The sequence below is a fragment of the Lucilia cuprina genome, chromosome 2 (assembly GCF_022045245.1).
Source record: "Lucilia cuprina isolate Lc7/37 chromosome 2, ASM2204524v1, whole genome shotgun sequence".
Classification (NCBI taxonomy): Eukaryota; Metazoa; Arthropoda; class Insecta; order Diptera; family Calliphoridae; genus Lucilia; species Lucilia cuprina.
The window spans coordinates 38,722,117-38,747,520 of record NC_060950.1 but is presented as its reverse complement, the minus strand read 5'-3'; the positions used below and the strand labels follow the sequence as shown (position 1 = coordinate 38,747,520).

The window sequence follows — 25,404 nt, the reverse complement described above, 5'->3', positions numbered from 1 at the left end:
CCTCTCTAAACTCCCCACACTTCCACAAGGTATGGAAGTGATATCTTATGCGGACGACTGTACCATTATGGCGACGGGCCAAAACGTTGATGAGCTATGCGATCGAGTGAATGGTTATCTCGGAGAAATACACAACTTCTTCACTGGACGTAACCTGAAACTATCACCAGCGAAATCTTCAGCTACACTTTTCACCACCTGGACGAAGGAGGTAAACTTGAAAATAGGCGTCGTAATCGATGGAAACCAAATTCAGACTGTGAACCACCCAAAGATTTTGGGGGTCACCTTTGACAGCCTGTTTACTTCCTCAGCTCATGCCACTGCAATTACGCACAAATTGCGAAGTAGAAACAAGGTCCTCAAAGCGCTAGCCGGCAGCACCTGGGGAAAGGACAAAGAAACCTTGTTGGCTACCTATAAAACAATTGGCCGATCAGTGGTCAATTATGCTGCTCCAGTGTGGTCTCCATCGCTGAGTGATACCCAGTGGAGAAATATTCAAAGCTGCCAAAATGCCGCCCTAAGGACTGTAACGGGCTGCATGCAAATAACCTCAGAACACCATCTACATGAGGAAACGAAGGTTCTCCCAGTCAAGGAACATAATGTCATGCTGACTAAACAGTTCCTCCTGGGATGTCACCGGTGGAGTCATCCCAACTTTAACATCACACCGTTGGATGCTCCCCCCAGGCATGTCAGGAAGGACCTTCGTGTATACGAAGAGAGCATAGGAAGTTATGTTCAGGATCCCTTAGATCGGACTTCGTATACAGCTGCTTTGAACGACATTCATAGAGACGCCATCAATACCGCGGTTTCAGGTTACCTCATGAATGTCGTTCTTGGAGGTCGCCCACCGCCCATAGCAGAAATAGAGAAGAACCTGCCGCGGAAAACAAGAGTTGCTCTGGCACAACTGAGATCGGAATGGAGCAACAGGCTCAACGCCTACTGGTCCCGCATAGACCGTGCCGTCCCCAATATATGCCCATCTTGTGGACAGGGTCCCCATGATACCCACCACATATTCAACTGTCCAGCCCACCCTACTTCACTTAGCCCAATGGATTTATGGACTAACCCCATTGAAGTAGCCCAATTTCTTGGCTTGGACCTAAATACAGAACCCCCGGATTAAAATTGTATAGTTTAAGCTGTTACAACAACAACAACATAGAACTATTAAATGCTAAAATCCTGATTTTCAACCTCATATTTGAAATGCTTTATTTTACAAATAAGATACAGTAGGCGTATTTGGATATGGATAGTTATTCTTGATTTGGGTTCTAAATATATATAAGTGTATGTATTAGGTGAAAAATATTGCTTTTGTTGACGTTACGGTATGATAACCACATCTATTTTAAAATATCTAAATCAGGTATTTTTCCTGTACTACACGACAGTTCACTTTACATTGGTTCAAAGCAATCTAAGGTCTGTTTAGAGGTCTAAATTTAAACATAGTGTTCCTCCTAGTTCGTATATAGATTTTTAAAAAGATAAATCAGGAGTCCAATAGTTTTCCTTGGATACAAGTCTCCCCTCTTTGGCAGTTAAAGTTTTTGAAAGAGCACTCAGTGCGTTTTTTCTAATAATTCTTTGGATCATTTCATCTATTACTCTATTTTATATTTTTTAATGTTATTGATTAAATATTTCATAATTATATTTTATTGATTTACACTTGTTCTAGAAATCTAAACTAATTTTTTATAACGAATTTCCTTTAAACATTTGAAGGCAAATAACATCACAATTTCACCCAATGTGCATATGATTTTTGCAAATCGCAATTGAAAAATACTTAACACTCTTCCTTTTAACAATAAAAGAATAAATTAAAAAAATAATTAAAAAATAATTTGAAAATCCCAATGAAATTAACAGGAATTCTCAATATGCAAAATACTTTATTGACATGCAAATTCTGATGAAAAATAATAAAATGCAACAACAAATGCACCAAAATTTGTATTTTAATATTTTTTCTAATTTTTCCCATTTTACACAATCTCTATTTTTAATTGGAAAACATATATTAATATATAGGCATTTTAAACTAAGCATTTTTCAGGAAAAATTTGTGATATATAACAAAGAAAATTTGGAGCAGACCTTCTCTGATTTTGATGAAATTCGGTACAAATTTCTTTTCATTCATACAAAATTAAAAGTTCTCCAAATAGAACCCTGCGGAAATCCAGTTATAAGATTTTTAATATTGCTCAAGTTTTTATTGCAGTCCACGTACTAGGCCCGTTCCAATAGAAATTAGTATAGAAGTTTACAAGCTTTTGAAGAAAATGAAAATGAATTTATATTAAATATTAATATTATTATTAAATATTAAAGGTAAAAAGTCAACTATAATAGCAAATAGTACGTTTCACTATTAAAAAATTTGTTTATTTTACAAAAATAAATGGTGCTGATAGAAATAACACAGAAAAAGTTCAATATTGTTCTTAAAACAACTAGTTCTAGAACGGTTTCAGATTCTTTGGTCCAAATTTCGAGCAATATTTAATTTTTTTGCAATTTAATGCGTTCCAGCAGGTGTTAACGTAACTTAAATATCAAAGTAATTTGACCAACAGGAAAAATAATTTAAAGCTAAGTTAAATTTAACACAAAAAGTTTTGGAGACAATACGATCTAACCCAAAAAAAGAAAGTTTCAAAATAACTAAATATATATTTTTATTTTTTACCTTTTTATATGTTTATTTTGTGAAAAAATACGAAAAAGTGTTTTTCAACATTTTAATATTATAGGCCACATTTTGACTAAACATACTTTTAATTTCCAAATAATAACCTATCTAAAAATCAAGATGAATTTTAAAAATTTTTATTTTTTTTTAACTTTTTGTGTTTAATTTCAATACTATTTTACCAGTTTGTCAAAATACTTAAAAACTAAAAAAGTCAACAATGTAAAGTATTTTTTTTTTTGTTTTCATTATCTGTATATTTTATTTAAGTGGTAGAGTCTATTTATTTACCTGTTGATTTTTATAATTTTTTGGCGATAGACTTTTTATTCATATTTTAAATATACATATAAATTTCATGGATGAAAGAACATTTTTTACGGATCAATACGGATAAAACCAAGGTAATGTGCTTTGGTATTAAGGATACTACGCTTTTTAATATTACAATTGAAACTATTCAAATTGATATTTTACACGATATGCGTTGTCTAGGTAATATCCTAGATAACAAATTTTCTTTCAATAAACATATTAATTTATTAGGCTCTAAAATGAATTGTGTATTAAGAAAATTATATAGTTAAATTACAATTCCCTGCAAAAATTAAGATTTCAATAACACATGCATTTCTTTTCTAGCTAATTATGGTATTGAGATATTTTCGGCTACTAATAGAACAAATTTTGGGAATGTAATCAGAATTGTAAATAGGATAATTATATATGTATATAGTTTGAGAGTGTATGATCAAATTACTTTACACATTAGATTGTTTTTTGGACTCTTTTTTCAACATATGTTTGTTTTAGATTACTTTATTTATTTTATAAAATAATTTCAACAAAAATACCACCAAATTTTTATAAAATGTTTACGTTTTCAAGATCTACTCGTTTACCTATAATTATTATACCTAGAATCTGTCGGTATTTGAAAAGTCCTTCCTAGTCAGAATTACTAGAATATGGAATACACTTCCTGCACATCTAAAAACATTTACTTATGCTATAAATAAAGCTAAAATATTTTTATTGAACACTTGTCATAACTTTTTAAATATTGTTCCTTTTTAATTTTAGTACTAAATTATATATAAACAAACTGTACATATGTTTATAATCTATTGTATTGTACTTTTAACCATATATGGCCCATTAGGGATCGGTTAAATATTGAATAAACAATAAAAAAATTATAATGGAAATTCCTGTCGAGGCACAAGTTTAGGTTATAATAAATTTTTAATTGGGTATATGGGCATCGAAATGGGGAAAATTAAAATAAAGAATAGTCCACAGTTTTAAAAATTACTAAATCATACGGAAACTTAAAAATAGGGTCAAAATAAGTCAAAAACATATGACTTATAAATTGGATGATCATTTAATTTTTAAAAATAAACCCCATCAAAAAATATAGTTATGAGAATACAATTCAAACCTAATCTCTTTGTATTTCGACAAATTTTAAAACAATACTGAGACAGGCGAAACAAATGAGCCATTGTACTGCTTTGTGCCTAAATCCTCTGAAAAGATGGATATCATTTTTTTTCAAATATTATATTAAATTTAAAAGGTGACTTGTAGGTCCTTTTCTTTAAACTCCTCAGACTTTTTGATATAATCCATGTCAAAGTGTGGTACTTTTGCTTTATATTTTTATACCCTTCACCTTCGTGAGAAGGGTATATATATAAGTTTGTCATTCCGTTTGTAATTTCGATAATAAAATTTATGACCCTATAAAGTATTTATATTCTGGATCCTTATAGATAGCGGAGTCGATTAAGCCATGTCCGTCTGTCTGTCTGTCTGTCTGTCTGTCTGTATGTTTGTTGAACTCAGATTTTAGAGGACCCCAGATATCGGCGAGATCCGGATTTTCAATAATTCTGTTAGACATGCTTTCGGGAAGATCGCTATTTAAAATCAGCAAAATCGGTTCATAAATAACGGAGATATGAGCAAAAATCCGAGACAACCTCTGAAAATTTCATCAAAATCTGAGATATTTTACTCATGCTCAAACAGAAATTGCAAAAACAAAGTACATAATCATACGGTAAATTTTGTTATTGTACTCTGTTTATAAAAACAAGGCAGAGCGAGAGCAGCAGAGCAAGAGCAGCACTAGTGTGTTGTTATTGGCTAGAAACTTTGATTAAGTATGTGGAGCCTTAAGTTAGAAGCCATAAAATGGAACTTTTTGGTACTTTTTCATTTTTCAAAAGGTAATTTTTGAATTTTCTGTAATATTGAACCTAGAAATATGAAATTAAGTATGTATTGTCTGAATTAAGTGAAAATTCATAAAAGGCAACTTTTTGGAACATTTTCATTTTTAAAAAGTACTTTTTAAGTATTTTATAATATTGAACCTAGGAACATGAAATTAATTATGTAAATTCGGTATTAGATGAGAACCCAAAAAGGGAACTTTTTGTTGCTTTTTCGTTTTTAAAAATGTATTTTTTTGAGTTTTCTATAATATTGAACCTAGTAACATAAAATTAAGTATGTAAAGTTCGGAATTAGACGAGAACCGGAAAATGTGAACTTTTTGTACTTTTTTGTTTTTTTAAAAGGTACTTTTTGAATTTTCTATAATATTGAACCTAGAAATATGAAATTAAGTATGTGGAATATGAATTAGGTGAGAACCCATAAAGGGGAACCTTTTGGTACTTTTTCGTTTTTCAAAAAGTATTTTTTAAATATTCTATAATATTGAACCTAGGAACATAAAATTATGTATGTAGATTCGGAATTAGGTGAGAACATATAAAATGGAAGTTTTTAGTAGTTTTTCGTTTTTCAAAAGGTACTATTTGAGTTTTCTATAATAATGAACTTAGAAACATGAAACTAAGTATGTGGAGACCGGATTAGACGAAAACAAATCTATGGGAAAATTTTGAATAGTCTCGGGACCTATTTTTAGAAATATTTTGAAGAATTTAATAATCATCCATTTTAAATGTCAAATTTTTTGACTAATTTTGCCCTATTTTTTATGTTTCCGTATGAATCAGTAAAAAATCCTAAAAAGGCAGCAGTTCTTTACATTTTCGCTTCTTTTGTGTCATGTCTGACAGACTTTCAACTCCAAGCGCCCGGGAAATGTTGCATCAAATGGTGGTCACCTGCCCTGCCTGACATAAAAATCCTCATAATACAGTGTATTTAATCAATTGTCCCGATAGGTCACCTATTTCACCTAGCCCCAATACAACTGTACACAAATAGGGCTTTTGAGCCCATAATTATGTTAAATGTCTATCTTTATAAAATTTGCACATCTTAGTTTTGTGCAAGTTTATATGTTACTAGTGATTTTCGAAATGATCTAGCTTCATTTGACACTAGCCCCAAACAAAGTCCCCTTCAGAGAATGATTTAAACATCAATAAACGCAAGTAGCACCATAAAATTGTGCCTTAATAACTTTAATGTGAACATAAATACCTCTGCCAATATTTATAATGATAGTCTCACAATGAATCCTTCTTTTAGAAAATAATTTTTTGTCAACTGTTTTAAGCGCTTAAAAAATGCAGTTAAAAAACTCAAAATATGGTATAAGACAATTGGTCGCTCTCTTCTTAATTATACTGCCCGACGGACATCTGACGCTTTTGTAGCAACATTCAACACCTTATACTATCAGGCGTCAACAGACTATCAACTGCAAGCGCCCGAAAAATGTTGAATCAAATGATGGTCACCTGCCCTGCTTGTCATCAAAGTCCTCTTAATACAGTGTATTTCATCAATTGTCCCGATAGCTCTACAAATTTTCGCCCCATAGGCTTAGCTCACTTTTCCACCCACAGACAAAAACTCAAATAATAAGGTATTATTCTAATCTTAGAAAGAACTATCGGCAACAGTCGAACTGTTACGAACTATCAAGTTCACCACGTCTATTCGCAAACCCAAATACATACCAATAGAGTATCTGCAAGTGTAAATTTGTGCATTCCTGTATATTTGCGGTCGAGGAAGGTCCCTAGATACTAAGTTCCTTCTAATAAATTCAGTCCAACGCCGTTTAATTTCACCAATATAAAACTAACCACTATAAATGCATGGGTTCGTATTTGAAATAATAGCACGTCATTAAAATAAGTGCTTTGTACACAATATTTATTTTAAAATGCATTATTGATAGTATTATGAATTAATTTTATATATATTTAAATAAATGTTTTTAGTGTGATATTGTTAAAAAAATATATATGATAACACAATAAAACATGTATAACTTTTTTCGAATACTTTAAAATTTATAGTAAAAATACCCAATATACATAATCATTCAGCCAACTTGGTATTTTCTTTTCTAATTAATCAAGATGTTAAAATGAACTTAATATTACTACTTTTAACAAATATTAAATACACAAATCTAATAAAATTAATGGTATTTTTAATATTTTTTATCTTTTGAATCCTAAGAGGATACCAAATTATAGTGAATTTTACAATTCTTATAACAGGATTTTACATAAGTGAATTGTGTGCAATTTTTTATGACTTGACACTTATGACAAATTTATAAGAATTTTGGCATGTATTTAAAAAGCATTAACAAGAATATGTAGAAAAGAAATCATGATCATATCCCTTCTTCTTGAACAACTTCAACTTTATTTGGGTCTATGAGACGTTGTATGGTCTTTAATAAAAAAGACGACAGGCTGATTGGCCTGAAATCCTTAAGTTTCCAGTGGAATGCTTTAACGTCCATAGGGATAAAGGTTACCCTGACCTTCCTCCACCTTCTTGGAAGATATACACTAAAACCTGGTTTTATGCGATTAATTCGTTTCGCATAATTTTACGCATTAATTCGAATACGCACAAAACGATACACTAGCTCCATACAAAATTTATTCCCTATAAAATCAAAGAAAATCGCATAAAAAATGACCAATAATTTAATTCTTTACTGAAACCATTAAAAAATTACGAAAAATAATTGTTACAAACAATAAAACATTACAAATTCCAAATAATAAAGTATATGTACAAAAGTCATTTAAAATAAAAAATGATATTTCTTCATGTACCAAGGGTTTGAACCATACTTTATAAATATATCCGAACCGGAACTGGTAAAAAATTTGTTGAGAATTTTTTTTTTGGATGTATGTGGACCAAAATTTTTCTCAAAATTATTTTTGCAAAGAAAAATTTTAGAATTTTGTAACCGCACTAATTCAAATTCGCATAAAATAAATACGCATAAAATGAGGTTTGAGTGTATATTTTTCGTTTTAATTTTTACTTTTCTATGCGTAATTTTTTTAAATTTAAATAATCAAAATTCACCTCAGAAACAGTTTTAACGTTAAAATGCAATATCTCTCGATGCTATTAGATTCTGCGACTGAAAATTAAGTATACGTATTTCGGCAAAAAACTACCATTGGTTTGTAAGGAGATAACAGTTCTGCTTCGCCAATACCGCCAGTATGGTGTTCACCTGTCTTATGACCGATTATTTGCAGATATTAATCCAAAGATTAGTATATAAATTTAATTTTTTCTTTAAAAATACCGCAGAATTTATCTTTTTTTTTAAATTTTAATAAGATAATGTATTTTATGTTAATGTTCTTTCAAATATTTGCGAATATGTTTACAATTTGAGAATAAGTTACTGCCCTAATATTCATAATATTCACTTGTACATATTTTACAGCATGCACTTAAACTGCAACGCTGAGCATTTGAGACAAATCGGAAAACATTAACCCGCTCCGAACAGTCTTTTAACCTTGAAATGTATTTCGCGAAATTACAAAATAAAACAGTTTTTTTGCTTTCCTTAAAACCTAATAAATAACACATAACTATTTTTGTCCGAGCAACGACGTTATTACTAACAAACATGTTTTCTGTAAAAAAAATATACTGGTTGGTATGGTAGTGTTCTAATCTTTCAATAAATGTAGGATTCATTTTATATAGATAATAGCTGTGTATTATAGGCTATCAAATTCAAATTGATTTGATTTTCTGATATTAGCAAATTTTTAACAGATACAAAAGTAGGTAAAAATTTTAAGAACCAATTTTGAACATTATTGTAGCCATGTTTTGAAACGAATTCTAATGTAAATAAATGAATATAAAAAACTATGTAAGTTTGAAATTATGTTCATGAATATGTGTTATTTATTATATATTTTCTGTAGAAGAAGCTGAATCAAAAAGAAAAAAATCATACGTAATATACAAAAACTGTTTATCAAATTTAATGAACAAACCAAGAAAAGGTGATATGTATTCAAAATACAACACAGAAAGTGAATTTCATCAACGTCGTAGTTTTCAAGTTACGGAGAATGATTCATATTATGTTCTCAATGGAAAAAACATAGTAAACGATAGTTCATTTTCTCAATCATTAAACGCTAGTATTGGAAAGGATGAAAATGTTATGAAAATGCCAAAACGATTTCAACAAGAAGTATTTAATCAACAAATGACATATGATTATGAGAACGATCGTGGGCTAGAAGATGACTTTGATTTGCTTCCGAAGTCTCCAGTTTCTAGATACAGGACTTATAAGCTAAGTTATCAGCATCACAATGATCATCATAGAGTGAGCGAATATCAGCAACATCAAAAACAAGAGCATCAATACCGTCAAGGTCAACAGAGTTTACAACGTGATAATCAAAATGATCAAAGTTACCACTATCATTATGCGAAAAAAAGTGCTTATGAAGATGTTTATGGTAGCCAAAGTATACCACCGTTCTGTGTTCATCAGAGTTCTGTTAACAAACTCTTCAATAACAATAACAATGATAATAATTATTACAAAAAATATGGTGACCGTTTTATTGGAGAAAAACATGATCATCAACCACTGCCAACAACAGAATGTCTTCAACTGAAATCGTAATATTTAAAATTGATTTAATTTTCTATATACATACGTACATACATATGTAGTACATATTTTGTTTACCACAATTTTTTGTTTTATAAACATATTACAATACAATTAAAATACCATACAAATATACATACATGCAATACAAACATACATACTAACAACAATATTTATGATTTGATATTTAACTTTAGATATTTTATTTATTTATTTATTTATTTATTTATTTATTTATGTATTAATATTATTATGGTATTATACAAATGCTACTATCCACAAACTAACACAATTATTCCAAAGATATTTGATTTAATAATAACCTATGAAATTTTCGATGTATTCAAATTGTTTGGACGATTCAATTAAATAAATTTAATTAAGCATTTTTTTTATTTTTTGTAGTTCGGATAAATCCTTCCCTAAATTTGCGGGTGAACAACACTACCAGCACTACTACTCTTATTTCTATAATCAAAATAGTCCTAGTTCTAAATTAGTGAGTAGTGTGGGGCGTGGCAGGAAATTGCCTATCACATCAAGAATGCCATTTTCAAAGAAGAATGTACATTCTGCCGAAAGTCAATTAATAGCCAAATATGACTTAATATCTGTCGAAGCCAACAATTTGGTGCCGAACAATAATGATTGTGAGAATACGCCCCGTGCGAATTATAATTATGTTCTTAGAGAAAAAACTGCGAACAATAACAATGAAATTGATGCGTTTGAGAATGGAAATTGGCATTTTGAGTCCAATGATGTGGCGCAGGTTAAAAATGCTGGAGGGGATTATTTAGACCTAAAACCGTTTGATGTTCATGAATATAATTCTAATAGTTTTTGTAAAGAGGATTCTAAAACAACCTTGTTTTTAGAACAGCTAAAAAATAAACGTAAATTACGAACCAACTCTGGAGAGAATGGAGCAAATTTTGGTTATAATAGTCAAATTTCAATTGAAGAAATGGATAACGTTGTAGAAAATGAAAATGCTTCAAATGTATACGAATCAGCAAAAAGACAGCAGAACCAACAATCTATAAATGTAAAAGATGAGACCACTCATAGACACGTCAAATTACCTGTGACTCCAACAAAATCAAAGGGTAATTTTAGACATCTAATTTATATAACGAGTAAAAAAACATTTTTTGCTCGGATCAACTTTTTATAGTGAAATTATGATACATTTTAACGTCAAGTATAAGTATTTAAAATATTATTAAACTATTTTTAGTGTAAGACACCGCGCATCATCGCCAAAATTTGAAAATTGTTAAAAAAATAGTCTAACCCCCATTTTCACCAAGTTCAGTTGTAAATAACCTGTTACTTTTTCTTTTAACCAAAGTATCAAATTTAACTAAAAATTTTAAGTTATATTTAACTGAAAAAGTGTTTCAGTTACTCAAGTACATGCTGACAGAAATTATTATTATTATTATTATATGTTAGTAAAATTGAAGCAGACTTTTAGGAAATATATTTACAATCCACTTAAATATGGTTTTCTATTAAAAACTCGCTAGGACTTAGTCAAAAGTACCTTGAGGAGATATAAATTACCACAAGTACCAATGTACCAAAAAACCGAAAAAGTGCTAAACTGGTCAGCCATTTGACTAAGAAGTAGAGTCTGACCGAACTCAAAATTTCGTTCGGTACCGAACTCAAACTTCGGTAAGTTTGAAAGTTCAGCCGAACCCGAACTTTTTTCTTAAATGAAAAACGCATTTATGATTCAAAAGTAATAAATTTATAACATTTAAAACCAAAATATGAACATCCGAAAGATTTTTTGAAAAAGGTCTTTATTAGCAATTGGGCCAATTATCAACTAATTTCGAATCCCAGAGAGTGATAAATTTCTAATAACAAACTATTTTTGTGAAATGCATATATCTTTTTTAACGATTCTTTGACAATGATATAATTCTCTGTAAGAGCACGCAGAGAAAAACATGGCTGCGGTTAAAATAATGATTGTAGTATAAACATATTATCGTTATTGTAACAATTTTAAAATATCATATAATGATTAAATACCGTCAAAATATTGTATCACGATATTTTTGTATTTATCATAATATTGTTATACATTATCATATTATGACCCAATGTGATCACAATTTCGTTTTTAATGTGTATCGAAATCAAAATAAATTTTATCTCTAGTTACAAGCAGCTAATTTTCCCTTCTTTCGGTTTCATTGAATGAGTGAGCTCTTTAATATCTTGTAGTTCAGTGGAATGCAAAAATGAACATTTGAACGCGTTTTCTATTTCGAAAAAAAAAGTTTATAAATTTTTAATTTTTTTTAAATTTTTTTAATTGATTCCATGAACAAGTTCTAACATTTTTCCTGGGAAGTTACATCAAAAAAGTTAATTTATAACAGTTATTTTGTGACTGTTAAAATAAAAATCCATCTGAAAAAGTTATTTTTCAACCTAAAAATAAAAATTCAAATGAAACTTTAAAAAAAGAGTTTTATTTTCCGTCATAAAAATATATAAAAATTTCAGAATAATATAAATTGAATAATAACAGTTACAACCAACGTTTATTTTTTTATGTTGCCTATAACAGATCTGGTGTAACTTTTAATGATATTTCTTATAAGACGGCAATTTTTTCGATTTCTATAAATTTGATAACAGTTATTTTAGGTCCTTGCTAATGCACGCTGAATACTACTATTGTTGAAAAGTAATATTTAGAGAATGGCCGTACCCTACGTCATCCTCAAATAGGAGGAGTTATTAAAATCAATAAGATGTGCGGATCAACGCCGTTTACTAAAATATCAATGTCATCGGCAGGGTATTATTACGACCAAATATCTACTAATTTAGAACTTTATGCGTGAGCTAAACAGCGCAAAAAGGAGATTTCCATACTCTTAAACTTTAGTTTAACTGGCTGAGACGAATAGGTGATTTCATGATGTAAAAAGTAAGGTGGGAGCATTTCGGCAACAAACACAACAAACACAATAATTTTTTGTTGTCTAGAGTTGGGTTTTGTCAAAATGAAATTTCTAAAATTGAAAAATAATAAATATTGGAAAGAAATAGTTCTTGTGTATTTCACAATATTACCTACAAAACCGTCGTTACATTTAGCTTGTATCTGCAGCAGGACAATGTTTTAAAGCTTCTTCATTTGAATTTTCTTATTTGAAAACTTTTTATGAACATTTTAATTCATAATTTTAAATTTAATTTTTTTCGTTTGAAAACACAAATTTAATTTTTATGTTAGAATAAAAATAAATAAATTATTTTTGACAAAACCCAAGCACTTTTACAATAAACAAATAAAAATCAGCTGCCTTGATGATTTCACCTTACTTAGTGCATCCTGGGTGATTTTAAGAGTTAGCTAAAGTTAAAATTAAGACAAAATCCAATTAGGCTCACAAAACAGCGCTAATGTCTTCCATTGTGCTAAAAAATTAATTTCTTCGCTTTTTTAATATTGGCAGAATTAGTTCTTGTTCTAATATGGCAATTGCTTTTATTTTTTATTGATTGTACACAACAATTAAAAATAGTTTCATTTATTTAATAACTGACGTTTTATTTCAAAATATTCAATCCAACTGAAGTATGATAAAAAGGAAAATTATAACATAAAGTTGAATAGTAGTCATTACAATACTTCTTATTAATATCAGAGTTTCATTGTCCAAATGTATTGTACAATTCATGTATTATGAAAGCTATTATTTGGTTTATTTTTAATTTTAAATGGGCTACGAAGAAAATTACAAATTACAAATAAAAATTCAAAAGAAAACTAAAAAATAATTGGGTTTTTTGTAAAAAAAAGTTTTAAACAAATTTTTAAAAGCTCAATACATTTCAAACTACAATTAATTTTAAAATAATACTTTGTATTAAGTATTTTCATATAAATGCATTTTTAATCTGTGGTGGCGATGCGCAGAGTCTCTGTCTATCGTGTAATACAATGAATGATAGCATGTTTAAGATGTATAATTTATACAAATGTGGCTTTGATATCCTAAAAGTAATTTAAATAAATACCTACTTAATAATTTTGAAGATTCTAACTGTAATAGTTTTCAGATATTCAATTTGTTGCAATTAGCCAATTAATCCGAACGTTAATAAATATTTGAATGTAATCGATGAAAATTTTTAAAAATAACTCCTGAACTACACAAATCTCTATCGTAAAAATTTCACTAGAACGGAGGAACTAGAACCTTATTCCTCACACCATGAATTGTTATAATTTTTAACACGGGGCTGTCTGACCCATTTGACATTGAAATATACACTATGACAGTTGACTACATTTTGGAAGTAAAATATTCAATTTACAAGATTTTAAAGACAATATCTTTGGCTTTATTATGAAACCAAACATTTTGTTACACTTTAAATAGTTTCAGAGTTATGGGCAATTATGTGTATCTACTTTTATGAAACTTTAACTTATTTTTCAATTTTCAAATCGCGAATAGAACATATTATATATGTGTGGAAGGTTTCATTAAAATCGGAGCTTCATTCTCCCAATAGTTTCCCAGATTTGTATACGAAATTTTGTATTTAATTCATACAGAATGTGGCAAGCCCTATTGAATGTCAAAGTTCTTCATTAATTTGAAGATTCTAGCTTTAATAGTTTCTCACATAAGTGAATTTTTCTATTTAATTCATATGGGGACTCATAGCACCTAGATAAAAGTCCGCCTTTTTCCTTCAAAATGTTGAGATGTATAATAAACTTTTTCTTGCAAAATATGAAAATCTTATTTTATTAGTTTCCCAGATAAACGAAATTTTGTATTTATTTCATATGGGAGGTGCCAAGCCCCCATTGAAAGTCACATGTTCCAAGGTTTCATTTACAATTTATGTTTACATGGATGTTAAAGTTACTCGTGCAAATTTTTAAGATTCTAACTGTAAAAGCTTCAAATATAGACGAATTTTTGTATTTTATTTAAAAGTGGGCGGATTAATGATAATCCTTGAAATTTCAACATAAAAAGTAGTCTATATAATTGTTTTTTTTTTTTTGGTTGTAAATCTATGCCACACAAAAAATTATGATGATAGAATAACGTTAACAGGTGCCACAACGGCTCTGAATTTTCCAATTGCATTAAAAAGAGGAAAATTTCGATTCCTTTCAGTTTTTGCTCAAATTTGGCCATGTAGTAATACATTTTGCACCTTTTAGTAAAGGAATTATCTGGACTATATATAATACTTGGAAAATACTTTATTTAAGATGTAGAACAGTAGATAAATAATACTTATTCCAAAATGTGATTTTCCCGAAATCCGCTGAATTCAAATCGCAGGTACGGCTAATCCGTAAGAAATATTGATTTAGTTTTTTACCGTTTAATATCCTTATCTATTTTACATAAATAAAATGTAGAAATTTGTGTTATAAACTGAAAAAAAACCCTGTTAGCGATATCCTCTCAGCCTAATTTTTTGCATGACATAGTTTTACCACCCAAAGAATTGTTCTAGAGGACGGGACGGGCAAAATTCGCAACTTAGTTTTTGGAGCACTCTAATGTACATACATATATTTTAGGTAATACTTCAGCAAAAAAATGTTCACCTCCACCAAAAAATCGCCGAGTCTTAATTTACAATATTCAAAGTCCACGTCTATCTCGTTTATCAACATCTAATACTCGATTACAACGATCTAAATTTAAAATTCACAATGAGACAAAGGACTATAACAAAACTGCAACAGGTGCAACATCGTGCGAAAACAAAAATGATGCTGATTTTATTCAAGTACTTAATTCTGTAAGTCATAAAAAAAACTGTGATAGCAGCAAGCAAAGTGATGGGAATAAAAATGATGATCACCTTAATGGAAATAACGACGATGACAACAGTGATGTAGACGATGATGATGATTTTGATAATGGTACATGAAATATAAAAAAATTCGTTATGCAATGTATGATTAGGTTTCTGATCCTTCTTTAGTTTCAGATTTTGGTACCAGTAGTGACTCAGACATTTCTTCAGATTCTGAAGAGGGCTATAGGTCGTACGCTTATAAATTAACGCATTCATTGGATGTCGTGTCTACTTCGCCATCGGTAGAATCTTCAATAAATTCTGAATCTGAAAGTTTAGATAACCCTGATGCTCTTTTAGTACCCAGTTTGTTTCCGAACGTACCACCGTATTTAGCGTTTTCTTCGAACACCAAAAAGGGTCCCGAGGTTCCCAGTGATCTCTATAGAATACTTAAATGGAGAGTCACAAATGTTATGCCGCGTGTAGTACGCTCGATTTTAGCGAATAGTGGGATGCGTTTATTAAAAAGTAATTACTATTTTGTAATTGTGGTTACATATTTATGTATATTGCAATCCTTTTTAGAAACAAATGACTGGATGGGTGTCTGGGGAAAGCATATGAAATCGCCGTGTTTTAAAACAATCCGGCCATACCAAAAAATCAATCACTTGCCAGGATCTTTCAAAATAGGACGAAAGGATTCTTGTTGGAAAAATTTAGTCAAATTAATGGCGAAGCATGGAAAGAAGGACTTTGGATTTATGCCCAAGTAAGTAATGCGCACACGTAATAGTAATATAAAATTTAAACTATTGAAACACATTTGTATCGCATAACAGAACCTACATTATACCAAATGATTTAAAACAGTTACGAAAAAGCTGGCCAAAATATGCTCAAAAAAATGTTAAATGGATAATAAAACCACCTGCGAGTGCAAGGGGTACAGGAATTCGGGTAGTCGATAGATGGGCACAAATACCTAAACGAAAACCTCTCATAGTGCAGAAATACATTGAACGCCCGTTGCTAATAAATGGAAGTAAATTTGATTTACGTTTGTATGTTTTAGTAACATCTATTAACCCATTGCGAGTTTACATGTATCATAATGGCTTAGCCCGATTTGCATCAGGTATGTAATTAATTTATTTAAATGATTCATTGTTTGTTGGTACATATGTATAAGGAAATCCTGGAACTATTTTTAGTTTTATTAATAATTCATCACAAGATCCTTAATCTCCTAGTAATGTTGTATAGCCAAATGTTGTACGGCAAATAAAATATTGAAATATTTTCAAAAAATAAACATATTTTCCAATTGTTAAAATAAAAATGTCAAATTGAAAAAATATAACATACCGTTCCAATTTTTGTTTATTTCGTAGTTAAATTCTCTCAACTATAGTTAATTAAGTAAAGAACAAAGTATAACAAGTAGTCCGACTCTTTGACAGCAGTACCTTACCCTAAGTGAAAAAGTACCTAACTCTAAATATGTGTTGTAACAAAAATTTATATGTGTTTGTGCATTCTGATTGTGCAGTTCGACGGTACAGTCCCAAACTGACCACTTCCCCTACCACTTGTGGTGGCCCCTAGCCACCTGACTACCCAGGTGACCGACATTTTTAACATGGTCTTGTCCTACGAGGAAGTCAATCGTCACTCTACACCCTACAAAGAGACAGTAAAGAGACGATTGCCTCCGCTCTCGCTTATAAAGGGGACACTAAAGTGACGACTGTCTTTCGATTCTCGATTAAAAAGGGTAAATTCGTGACGAATACTATCATCCAGGTGGTTAACTATTAGTGGAAATTACTGTCTTTTTCGTATGCATTGACTCTTTGTCGAACTGCTGGGAACACACAGAGTTTTATAAAAAAATTACAATTTTAAATTTGTTTGAATTTTTAATATCAAAAATTAAAAATCTGTTTGTAAATTAAAATTCAACAACAACAAAAATGAAATGTCAATAAATAGAAAAAAATATTTTTCTACTTTAAAAAAATATATGTAGATTTTTCTGGATAGCTGAAATTTTGAGTACGAACCTTGTTGATAGGTTAATAATTTCATCATATGAACGGGATATAAGATGTGACATATGTCACCACATGCGACTAGAATTATGCACGAATTAACATACATAGTATTTTTTAATGCAAATTAGCTTACATCAGTTCATGTACTTCATGATAACATAACAGGGCATAAAATTTTTGTAAAAGACATTTTTTTTAACAAATTATTGCCATGTGTCTTTAGTATGTATGTATATCTTTTATGACATGTTACGAATGTGCAGTATTTGAAATGGTTTAAACTAAATAAGAACTAACCCAATCATGAAAATATATCAACATGATTTAATAAAAAGTGCTAAATAAGCTCAATAATATATTGGAAATTAGGTTGCTAGTTGGCTTGTGTTTCACTAGAGAGATTGTTATACATATAGTAGTATCAATGACGTATATACCATTAATAACATATTTGTTTTAATTTTATTGCAGTTAAATACAGTGACAAATCAGATACATTAAACGACCGTTGTATGCATTTAACCAATTATAGCATAAACAAATTCTCATCTAACTATTCTAAGAATGAAGATGTCAACGCCTGCCATGGCCACAAGTGGACGATAAAATCGTTGTGGACATATTTGGGAAGCCGTGGTGTTCGTACGGATCTGTTATGGTCAGCTTTAAAAAGTTTAGTTCTGCGTACAATTTTAGCTGGCGAAAATTCAATTAATAATATGATAAGAGCAAATGTCGAGTCAAAGTACAGTTGCTTTGAATTATTTGGTTTTGATGTTCTCTTAGATGCAGATTTAGTTCCTTGGCTATTAGAAGTCAATATTTCACCGTCATTGCATTCTGAGCTACCGCTAGATTCACATGTAAAGGCACCACTTGTCCAAAGTGTTTTAAATACTGCTCTATATAATGTAAGAATTTATTTCATATGTGCGTAAATATGCGAGTATGTATCGTATTATATACATATGTATGTATGTATGTATTTATGTATGTATGTATGTATGTATGTATGTATGTATGTATGTATGTATTTATGTATGTATGTATGTATGTATGTATGTATGTATGTATGTATGTATGTATGTATGTATGTATGTATGTATGTATGTATGTATGAGTTAAATAGTTCAAAGCTTAAAAATATATTTTTAGATACCACCTAAAATTCCTATCGAGCGACAAAGAGAAATTGCTATGGAAATGTCATTGCCACCAGGACCTATTTGTTACGATAAACGGATGTATATTAATTATTTATCGCGAGCTGAAAAAATTAAGCATAATACTTTCACACGTAAAAGTATGGAGGATCGTGATGAGGTATTTATCATAAATAAATTAATTTTATCATTTTATGCAATTACCAATCGAGAAAAACTTATGAAGATATTATAAATCCATTTGTTTTTAATACAAGTTTAAAATCTCAAATGGAATTAAAAAACGACTTCTTTAAAACTATTTAATCCCAAATTGACATATAACAATTTCAAAACTACTTTTTTTAAAAATCATATTTATAATAAAAACAAATTCTATTTTATTTTTCAAAAGTACGTTAATGGTATTTTGGAACATTTAACGCCGGATGATGTACGATGCCTCGTAATTGCGGAAGACGAGTTGGCACGCTGTTCTCCATTGGAACGCATTTTCCCTACCATTGACACTTACAAATATTTAAAATATACTGAAGCACCTCGGTACTACAATCGTTTGCTAGATGCATGGGAATCACGTTATGCCAATAATCGAACTGAAGGTATTCATCTATTACGCCAATACTGTGAAGATCAATATCATCTTCAAGTGCCTCAAATACCAACTAAAAAGGTAAATATATAAACAGCGTTTACTTATTAGATTATTTTATTAATATAAGTATATAAACATCAGGAAAACACTTAACTAAATATACCCAAATAACTATACATTCACAATTGAGGTTATATACTTATGTATGTATATATTCACTCACTTATTAACATTGTTTCATACATATGTTTAAGAAATACTTAGTTATTATTTTAATTTTACATACACAACAACATCTGCATTTATACTTGCTATCTAATTGAAAAATATGTATATTCAATTCTATGTATGTATATTTATTCATTTTTGAGGGATGTTGGCGTGCTATTCTGTCTTTATTTTGGCGCTGTCGTGCCTTATATTATCGTAAGTTATTTCTTCCGCCTTAGATAGAGTTTATAAAAGCCGATGACAGTGGATTTATGAATGTATTAACACATTTGCGTTATAATATTGTACGATTGAATTTTCCAAATAACCACAAACACAAATACTTATCGCAAATGTAAAAATGTATTTAAAATATTAAATATTAAACAGAAATTTTTTAATTTATATATGATTTCTAGTAAACGGCGATATTAATACTATTTCTAAATTTAAATTAAGATAAATAAGTAATTTTTACTTGTAGATTATGAACTCGTATTTTCAAATCGTTTCAATTTTTTGTGGTTGTTAAACATGTAATTAAATAAGTATATCAAGTCTGTAGAAACAGAAAACAAGGATAAAATAATTATCCTATTCGGTAATAATTTTGTACATTTATGTACGTACTTTAGAAAACTCTATAGCATGTCTTAATTGTACTATCGGCCATAGCCATAACATGTTGCTTTTACGACTAATACATACAATATGAATATTAAAAATAAATTAATTTAATGTATAGAAAAAAATTACTATTAATTTTTTTAAATGTAATCGTGTTTTATGTAGGTTGTCAGTAATTTTATATGTATTTTAAATATATAATTATAGTTATTTATATATCTTTGTGTGTTGCAATAATATTTTTAACATATATAATTATGATATTATTTATGTGACTTATGATATATACAGACAAAAATTCTTTATTAAAAATTCAGGAATAACTATGAATGTATGTTGAGTTTCAACAATGCACTTTGGTTCAAAATGGCTCTTTATTTGGTCAAAACGATTTATTTTGATGTCTCATATTAATCAATTTTCTAATGCTGTCTTATAGGTCATACTTCGGATCTACAAAAAATGTTTTTGATTTTTATCAACATAAAGATACTCTTTAATAACAAGCTACTAAAAATAAAAATAATGCAAAAATACAGATTTTTTGAAATTATTTTTTCGAGTTAAACGGAAGAATAAATTAAAAAATTGTATTGGAAATGAAAGTTAAAAGAAATGACTATAATAATTAACGTAAAAAGCTGGATATATTTAAAACATGAATGTTTGGTGTAACCTCCTAAATCTTTTTGGGATAATCCATTTTTGATATAAAAGGGTGTTTTCTTTAAATATAATGCAAATATTCCAACATTTGACATTATTGTAGAATAAAAATTTAATGTTAGTTGGTAAATTATGACTATTATAGTATTTTATGGAATTAGCCGCAGGAACAAGTACCAGACTTGTATTTTACTAGGATGGCGTGTTGTTGTTGTTGTAACAGCTCGACTGTGGCCGATAGTTCTTTCTTTGAGGAAAAAACTTTCGGTTGATACAGCTGTCGCTGAGTTGACAATCTTTGGCCGAGTATGACTCGGGTCGTTCCGGAGCGAAGATCCAATTGTCATGGGAACGAGGATGGCGTGTCATAATGTCCAGTGACATAATGTCCATAGAACTTATGACACACTATAAAGCGACATAATGTCCATGGACATTGTGACACTTTTAAAACAGAAATGTATTGGAAATTTGTTTAAAATTTAAGAAGGCACACTTTTATCCCGAAAAGAATTGCTCCTAAATTTGGTGTATGTTACATTTTGGACTCCTATTAAAAGTGTTCTGGAAAGCCGGGCTCGGGGGTTTCAAACTCTGGGGTATTTCGAACACCGGCTTCGCTAAATTTAACCTTTTTTTGATAAATAGACTCTTTGAAATCCATGGACTTTATGTCCCATTGCTAATGGACATTATGGCTCAATTTAGTGTGTCATAACGTCTATCGACATTATGACACACATCTTTTACTAGTATCAAAACCACCTACAACCTACATCCAAATATACGAACAGAATTCACAAAAACAAAATACACAACTCAATGACGCCAACAGCATCCAAACATACAAAACGATATACACAGCTACACACACTTGTACATCTTTTTCTAATATACAGTCTTGTTGTTGCTTATTTAACAAAGCATGAAAAAAATATGACATTTTTTGATGAAATTTTCATAGGTGTCTCGGATTTTTGCTGATATCTCCGTTATTTACCGACCGATTTTGCTGATTTTATATAGCGATCTTCTCGAAAGCATGTGTAACAGAATTATTGAAGATTCGGATCTCGCCGATATTTGGGGTCCTCTAAAAACTGATTTCAACAGACAGACAGACGGACATGGCTTAATCGACTCCGCTATCTATAAGGAATATTACAAATGGAATGACAAACTTATACGGTGAATCAACTAAGTTTTTGCCTACCTTTTTTAAGAGAATTTAGATTTTTTTTCATAAATGAAATGGTAAAAAACATGTAAAAAGTAAATTTATGTTTTCCAATTAAAAAATGGAGATTGTGTAAAATGGGAAAACCAAGAAAAAAATATTAAAATACAAATTTTGGTGCATTTGTTGTTGCATTTTATTATTCTTCATCAGAATTTGCATGTCAATAAAGTATTTTGCATATTGAGAATTTCGGTTAATTTCGTTGGTTTTTTTCAAATTATGTTTTAATTCCTTTTTGGAATTTATTGTTTTATTGTTAAAAGGACGAGTGTTAAGTATTTTTCAATTGCGATTTGCAAAAATCATATCCTCATTGTGTAAAAATGTGATGTTATTTGCCTTAAAAATGTTTAAAGGATAATAATGAGGCAATTTCGATATAAAAAATTTGTTTAGATTTCTAGAACAAGTGTAAATCAATGAAATATAATTATGAGATGCTTAATCAATAACATTAAAAATATTAAATAGAGTAATTGATGAAATGATCCAAAGAATTATTAGAAAAAACGCACTGAGTGGTGCTTCAAAATTTTTAACTACCATGGAAAACCATTGGACTTCTGATTTATCTTCTCCAAAATCCATATACGAACTAGGAGGAACACTATGTTTTAATTTAGACTTCTAAACAGACCTTAGGATGGAACCAATGTAAAGTAAACTGTCGTGTAGTACAGGAAAAATACCTAATTTAGATATTTTAAAATATAGGTGGTTATCATACCGTAACGTCAAAAAAAGCAATATTTTTCACCTAATACATACACTTATAAATATTTAGAACCCAAATCAAGAATAACTATCCAGATCCTAATACGCCTACTGTATCTTATTCATAAAATAAAGCAATTAAAAAAATAAGGTTGAAAATCAGGATTTTATCATGTAATAGTTTTATAGTGGTATATGGTGATGTCCCTATGCTCAGAGTGGCTAGGATGGTACCTAGTGTTAGATTTATTGAATAAGAATCAATATTCTACAATTCTAAATAAAATTTACACAGTACTCCCCAGTATAATGGGGTTTAAACATTTTTCTAGGTCCAAATCAATTGATTATCTAATATATCATGTATCCAATTTAAGATTACTTATTATTTTCGAAATTTAATCAAAGAAACGATAGTTTTCGTATTAAGTCAAATATTGATAAATTCTTATAGGTATATAGGATAATAAATCAGTTAAGAAATGTCCAAGAAATGTCATTCCACTACTAAAATATCTAAAAATGTTATTCTAATATAAAGGTGTAATAAAATTATTAAATTTTATAAAATAATGCAGCAATATTGAAAAAAAAAATAACAAAAAAACCCTAAAAAGCAAAATACTTTATTGACCTAAAAAATTAACAATACGTTCTCATTTTATCAAAAATTTCGTTAAATAATATCACGATTTTACATTTTATGGTAGAAAATTAAAATATAAGATATTCTTTAAAAAATACAACAAACAAATAGTTTTATTTTGCTGTAAATAATTGTTCAGATAAAGTTTTTTTTAAATTTATAAAATTTTACATAGGCAAATTACTTAATTGAGTCACTGTATATACTCTTCTCACGAAGGTGAAGGGTATAAAAAACAAAAATGCTGTAAATGCAAACAATGCAATAATTCCAAATGAAAGTTTAATGTATGTACTTATATAGAAATCTGAATGCAACTGGACCTTAACAGTTATTCATCCATTTTATGTAAAATTTTTGAAAATTATATTTTAATAATTTTAAAATTTTGTTAAAAAAAGTCTTCAAGTGGTGCTTCAATTTTAGTAGTCCATTAAAAAATCAGCTTGTTGTTGTAACAGTTCGACTGTGGCCGATAGTTCTTTCCTGGGGAAAACATTTTCGGTTGATAGAGCTGTTGCTGGGTTGGTAATCTTTGGCCGAGTATGACTCGGGTCGTTCCGGAGCGAAGATCCAATTGTCGTGGGAACGAATCCCCTTTTGTTGTTGTAATTGCTTGAACTATAAAATTTGTAATCCGGGTGTTCTATATTTACGTCCAATCCAAGAAATTGGATTAGTGATAGTTTCAGGTTACGCCCAGTGAAGAAAGTGCGTATTTCTCCGTGATAACCATTCACTCGGTCACATAGTTCATCAACGTTTTGGCCCGTCGCCATAGTGGTACAGTCGTCCGCATCTTGTGGAGGTGTTCGAGTTTAGAGAGGTAGAAGTTAATGATGACGATGTTAACGACGATGGCATTAAATTTCTTCGCTGTTGTTGGCAGCATGGGGCGACAAAAGTGTCCGTCCATTCCCGATGATGGTTTAGAACAGAACACTTCCTTAGGTGACATCAGCCCAAACAAGCGTTGCATCTGAATTGGGTGGACATATGGTGCAATCAGTTTTAACAGACTGTTTACTTCAATTCCGGCACGGACCATCATTAAATTAGGTTAGAATAAATAAATTTCCTAACTATTGAAATATACTTTAATTTATAACAAAATAGATCTAGAATACCCTAAAAATTTTGGCTAATAAGTGGTCGTCTGAACCAATGCGCATTGTAATAATAAAAATCAAACCTAAAAATATTTTCACTCTTTTAATTTATTTTTTGACATTTAAATTAAATATATTATATTATTTTAAGCACATTTTCCATATAAAATACCTACAATAAATAATCAATAACTTTATTGGGCATTTATGAATATAGGGGTAAATATGCATATCAAATATAGTCCAAGGAAGTTAGTAGGAATTTAGCAGAAAGAGATAATTTAGATAGCTGAAAAATGTTTGCACTTTGTTCACCGTGTGCGATAAGCGAAGTCAAAAGACATAATAGTTTGTATGTATGTACATCTCGCTAATAATTTCAATAGAAAAAATTATTTTTAAGTTTATATTTCGTAAATTGTTGGCCAATTACTTGAATAAATAAATGTAACTTTCACATACATATTACTATAGGAAAAAGTGAAAACTGTATATGTATTACCAACACTTAAGATAATTCATGTTCAGCTCCAATAAGATTTCCAAGATGTTGTATAAAAATAAAACAAAAGTGTCTTTCAAATTTATTAGAAGAAGATCTTTTTTAATTTAAAGCAAAATATTACCCCTTTTTAATGTCAAACGAAACAAGCATAAATTTGGTGACAAACAATATTTAAGGGGTTTACTCGTTAGAATTTTGCAACATTGTTGCAATAAAAAGGAAGCTTTAAAGAATTCTAACGTTGTTATAAATATTATTTCAAAAAGGTAGTTAAATCAATTTTAACTTAAACTATCGATATAATTTAAAAATATAAATTTTTAATGAATAATATACCCCTTGGTCATAAATCATTTCATTATAGTAATTTCATATAATTTACCATTTATCAAGAAATATATGTATCTAGTG

The 25,404-nt window shown here is 29.5% G+C and overlaps 1 protein-coding gene across 4 annotated transcripts in view; it reads left to right on the top strand.

Annotated features, from left to right (window-relative positions):
* Positions 1–25,404, top strand: part of LOC111678548 (tubulin monoglutamylase TTLL4) — a 64,923-nt gene that overhangs the window by 13,694 nt on the left and 25,825 nt on the right. For 3 of the 4 annotated variants that reach the window (XM_023439935.2, XM_023439936.2, XM_046948735.1), the window contains exons 2-10: positions 8,935–9,649; positions 10,047–10,750; positions 15,235–15,582; positions 15,645–15,989; positions 16,047–16,233; positions 16,304–16,599; positions 17,990–18,429; positions 18,674–18,841; positions 19,076–19,354. In XM_023439935.2, the coding sequence (XP_023295703.2) occupies positions 8,997–9,649; positions 10,047–10,750; positions 15,235–15,582; positions 15,645–15,989; positions 16,047–16,233; positions 16,304–16,599; positions 17,990–18,429; positions 18,674–18,841; positions 19,076–19,354 (3,420 nt within the window). In that variant the 5' untranslated portion in view covers positions 8,935–8,996. The remainder of the gene's footprint in view (positions 1–8,934; positions 9,650–10,046; positions 10,751–15,234; positions 15,583–15,644; positions 15,990–16,046; positions 16,234–16,303; positions 16,600–17,989; positions 18,430–18,673; positions 18,842–19,075; positions 19,355–25,404) is intronic. The other variant, XM_046948741.1, reaches the window with a different exon arrangement.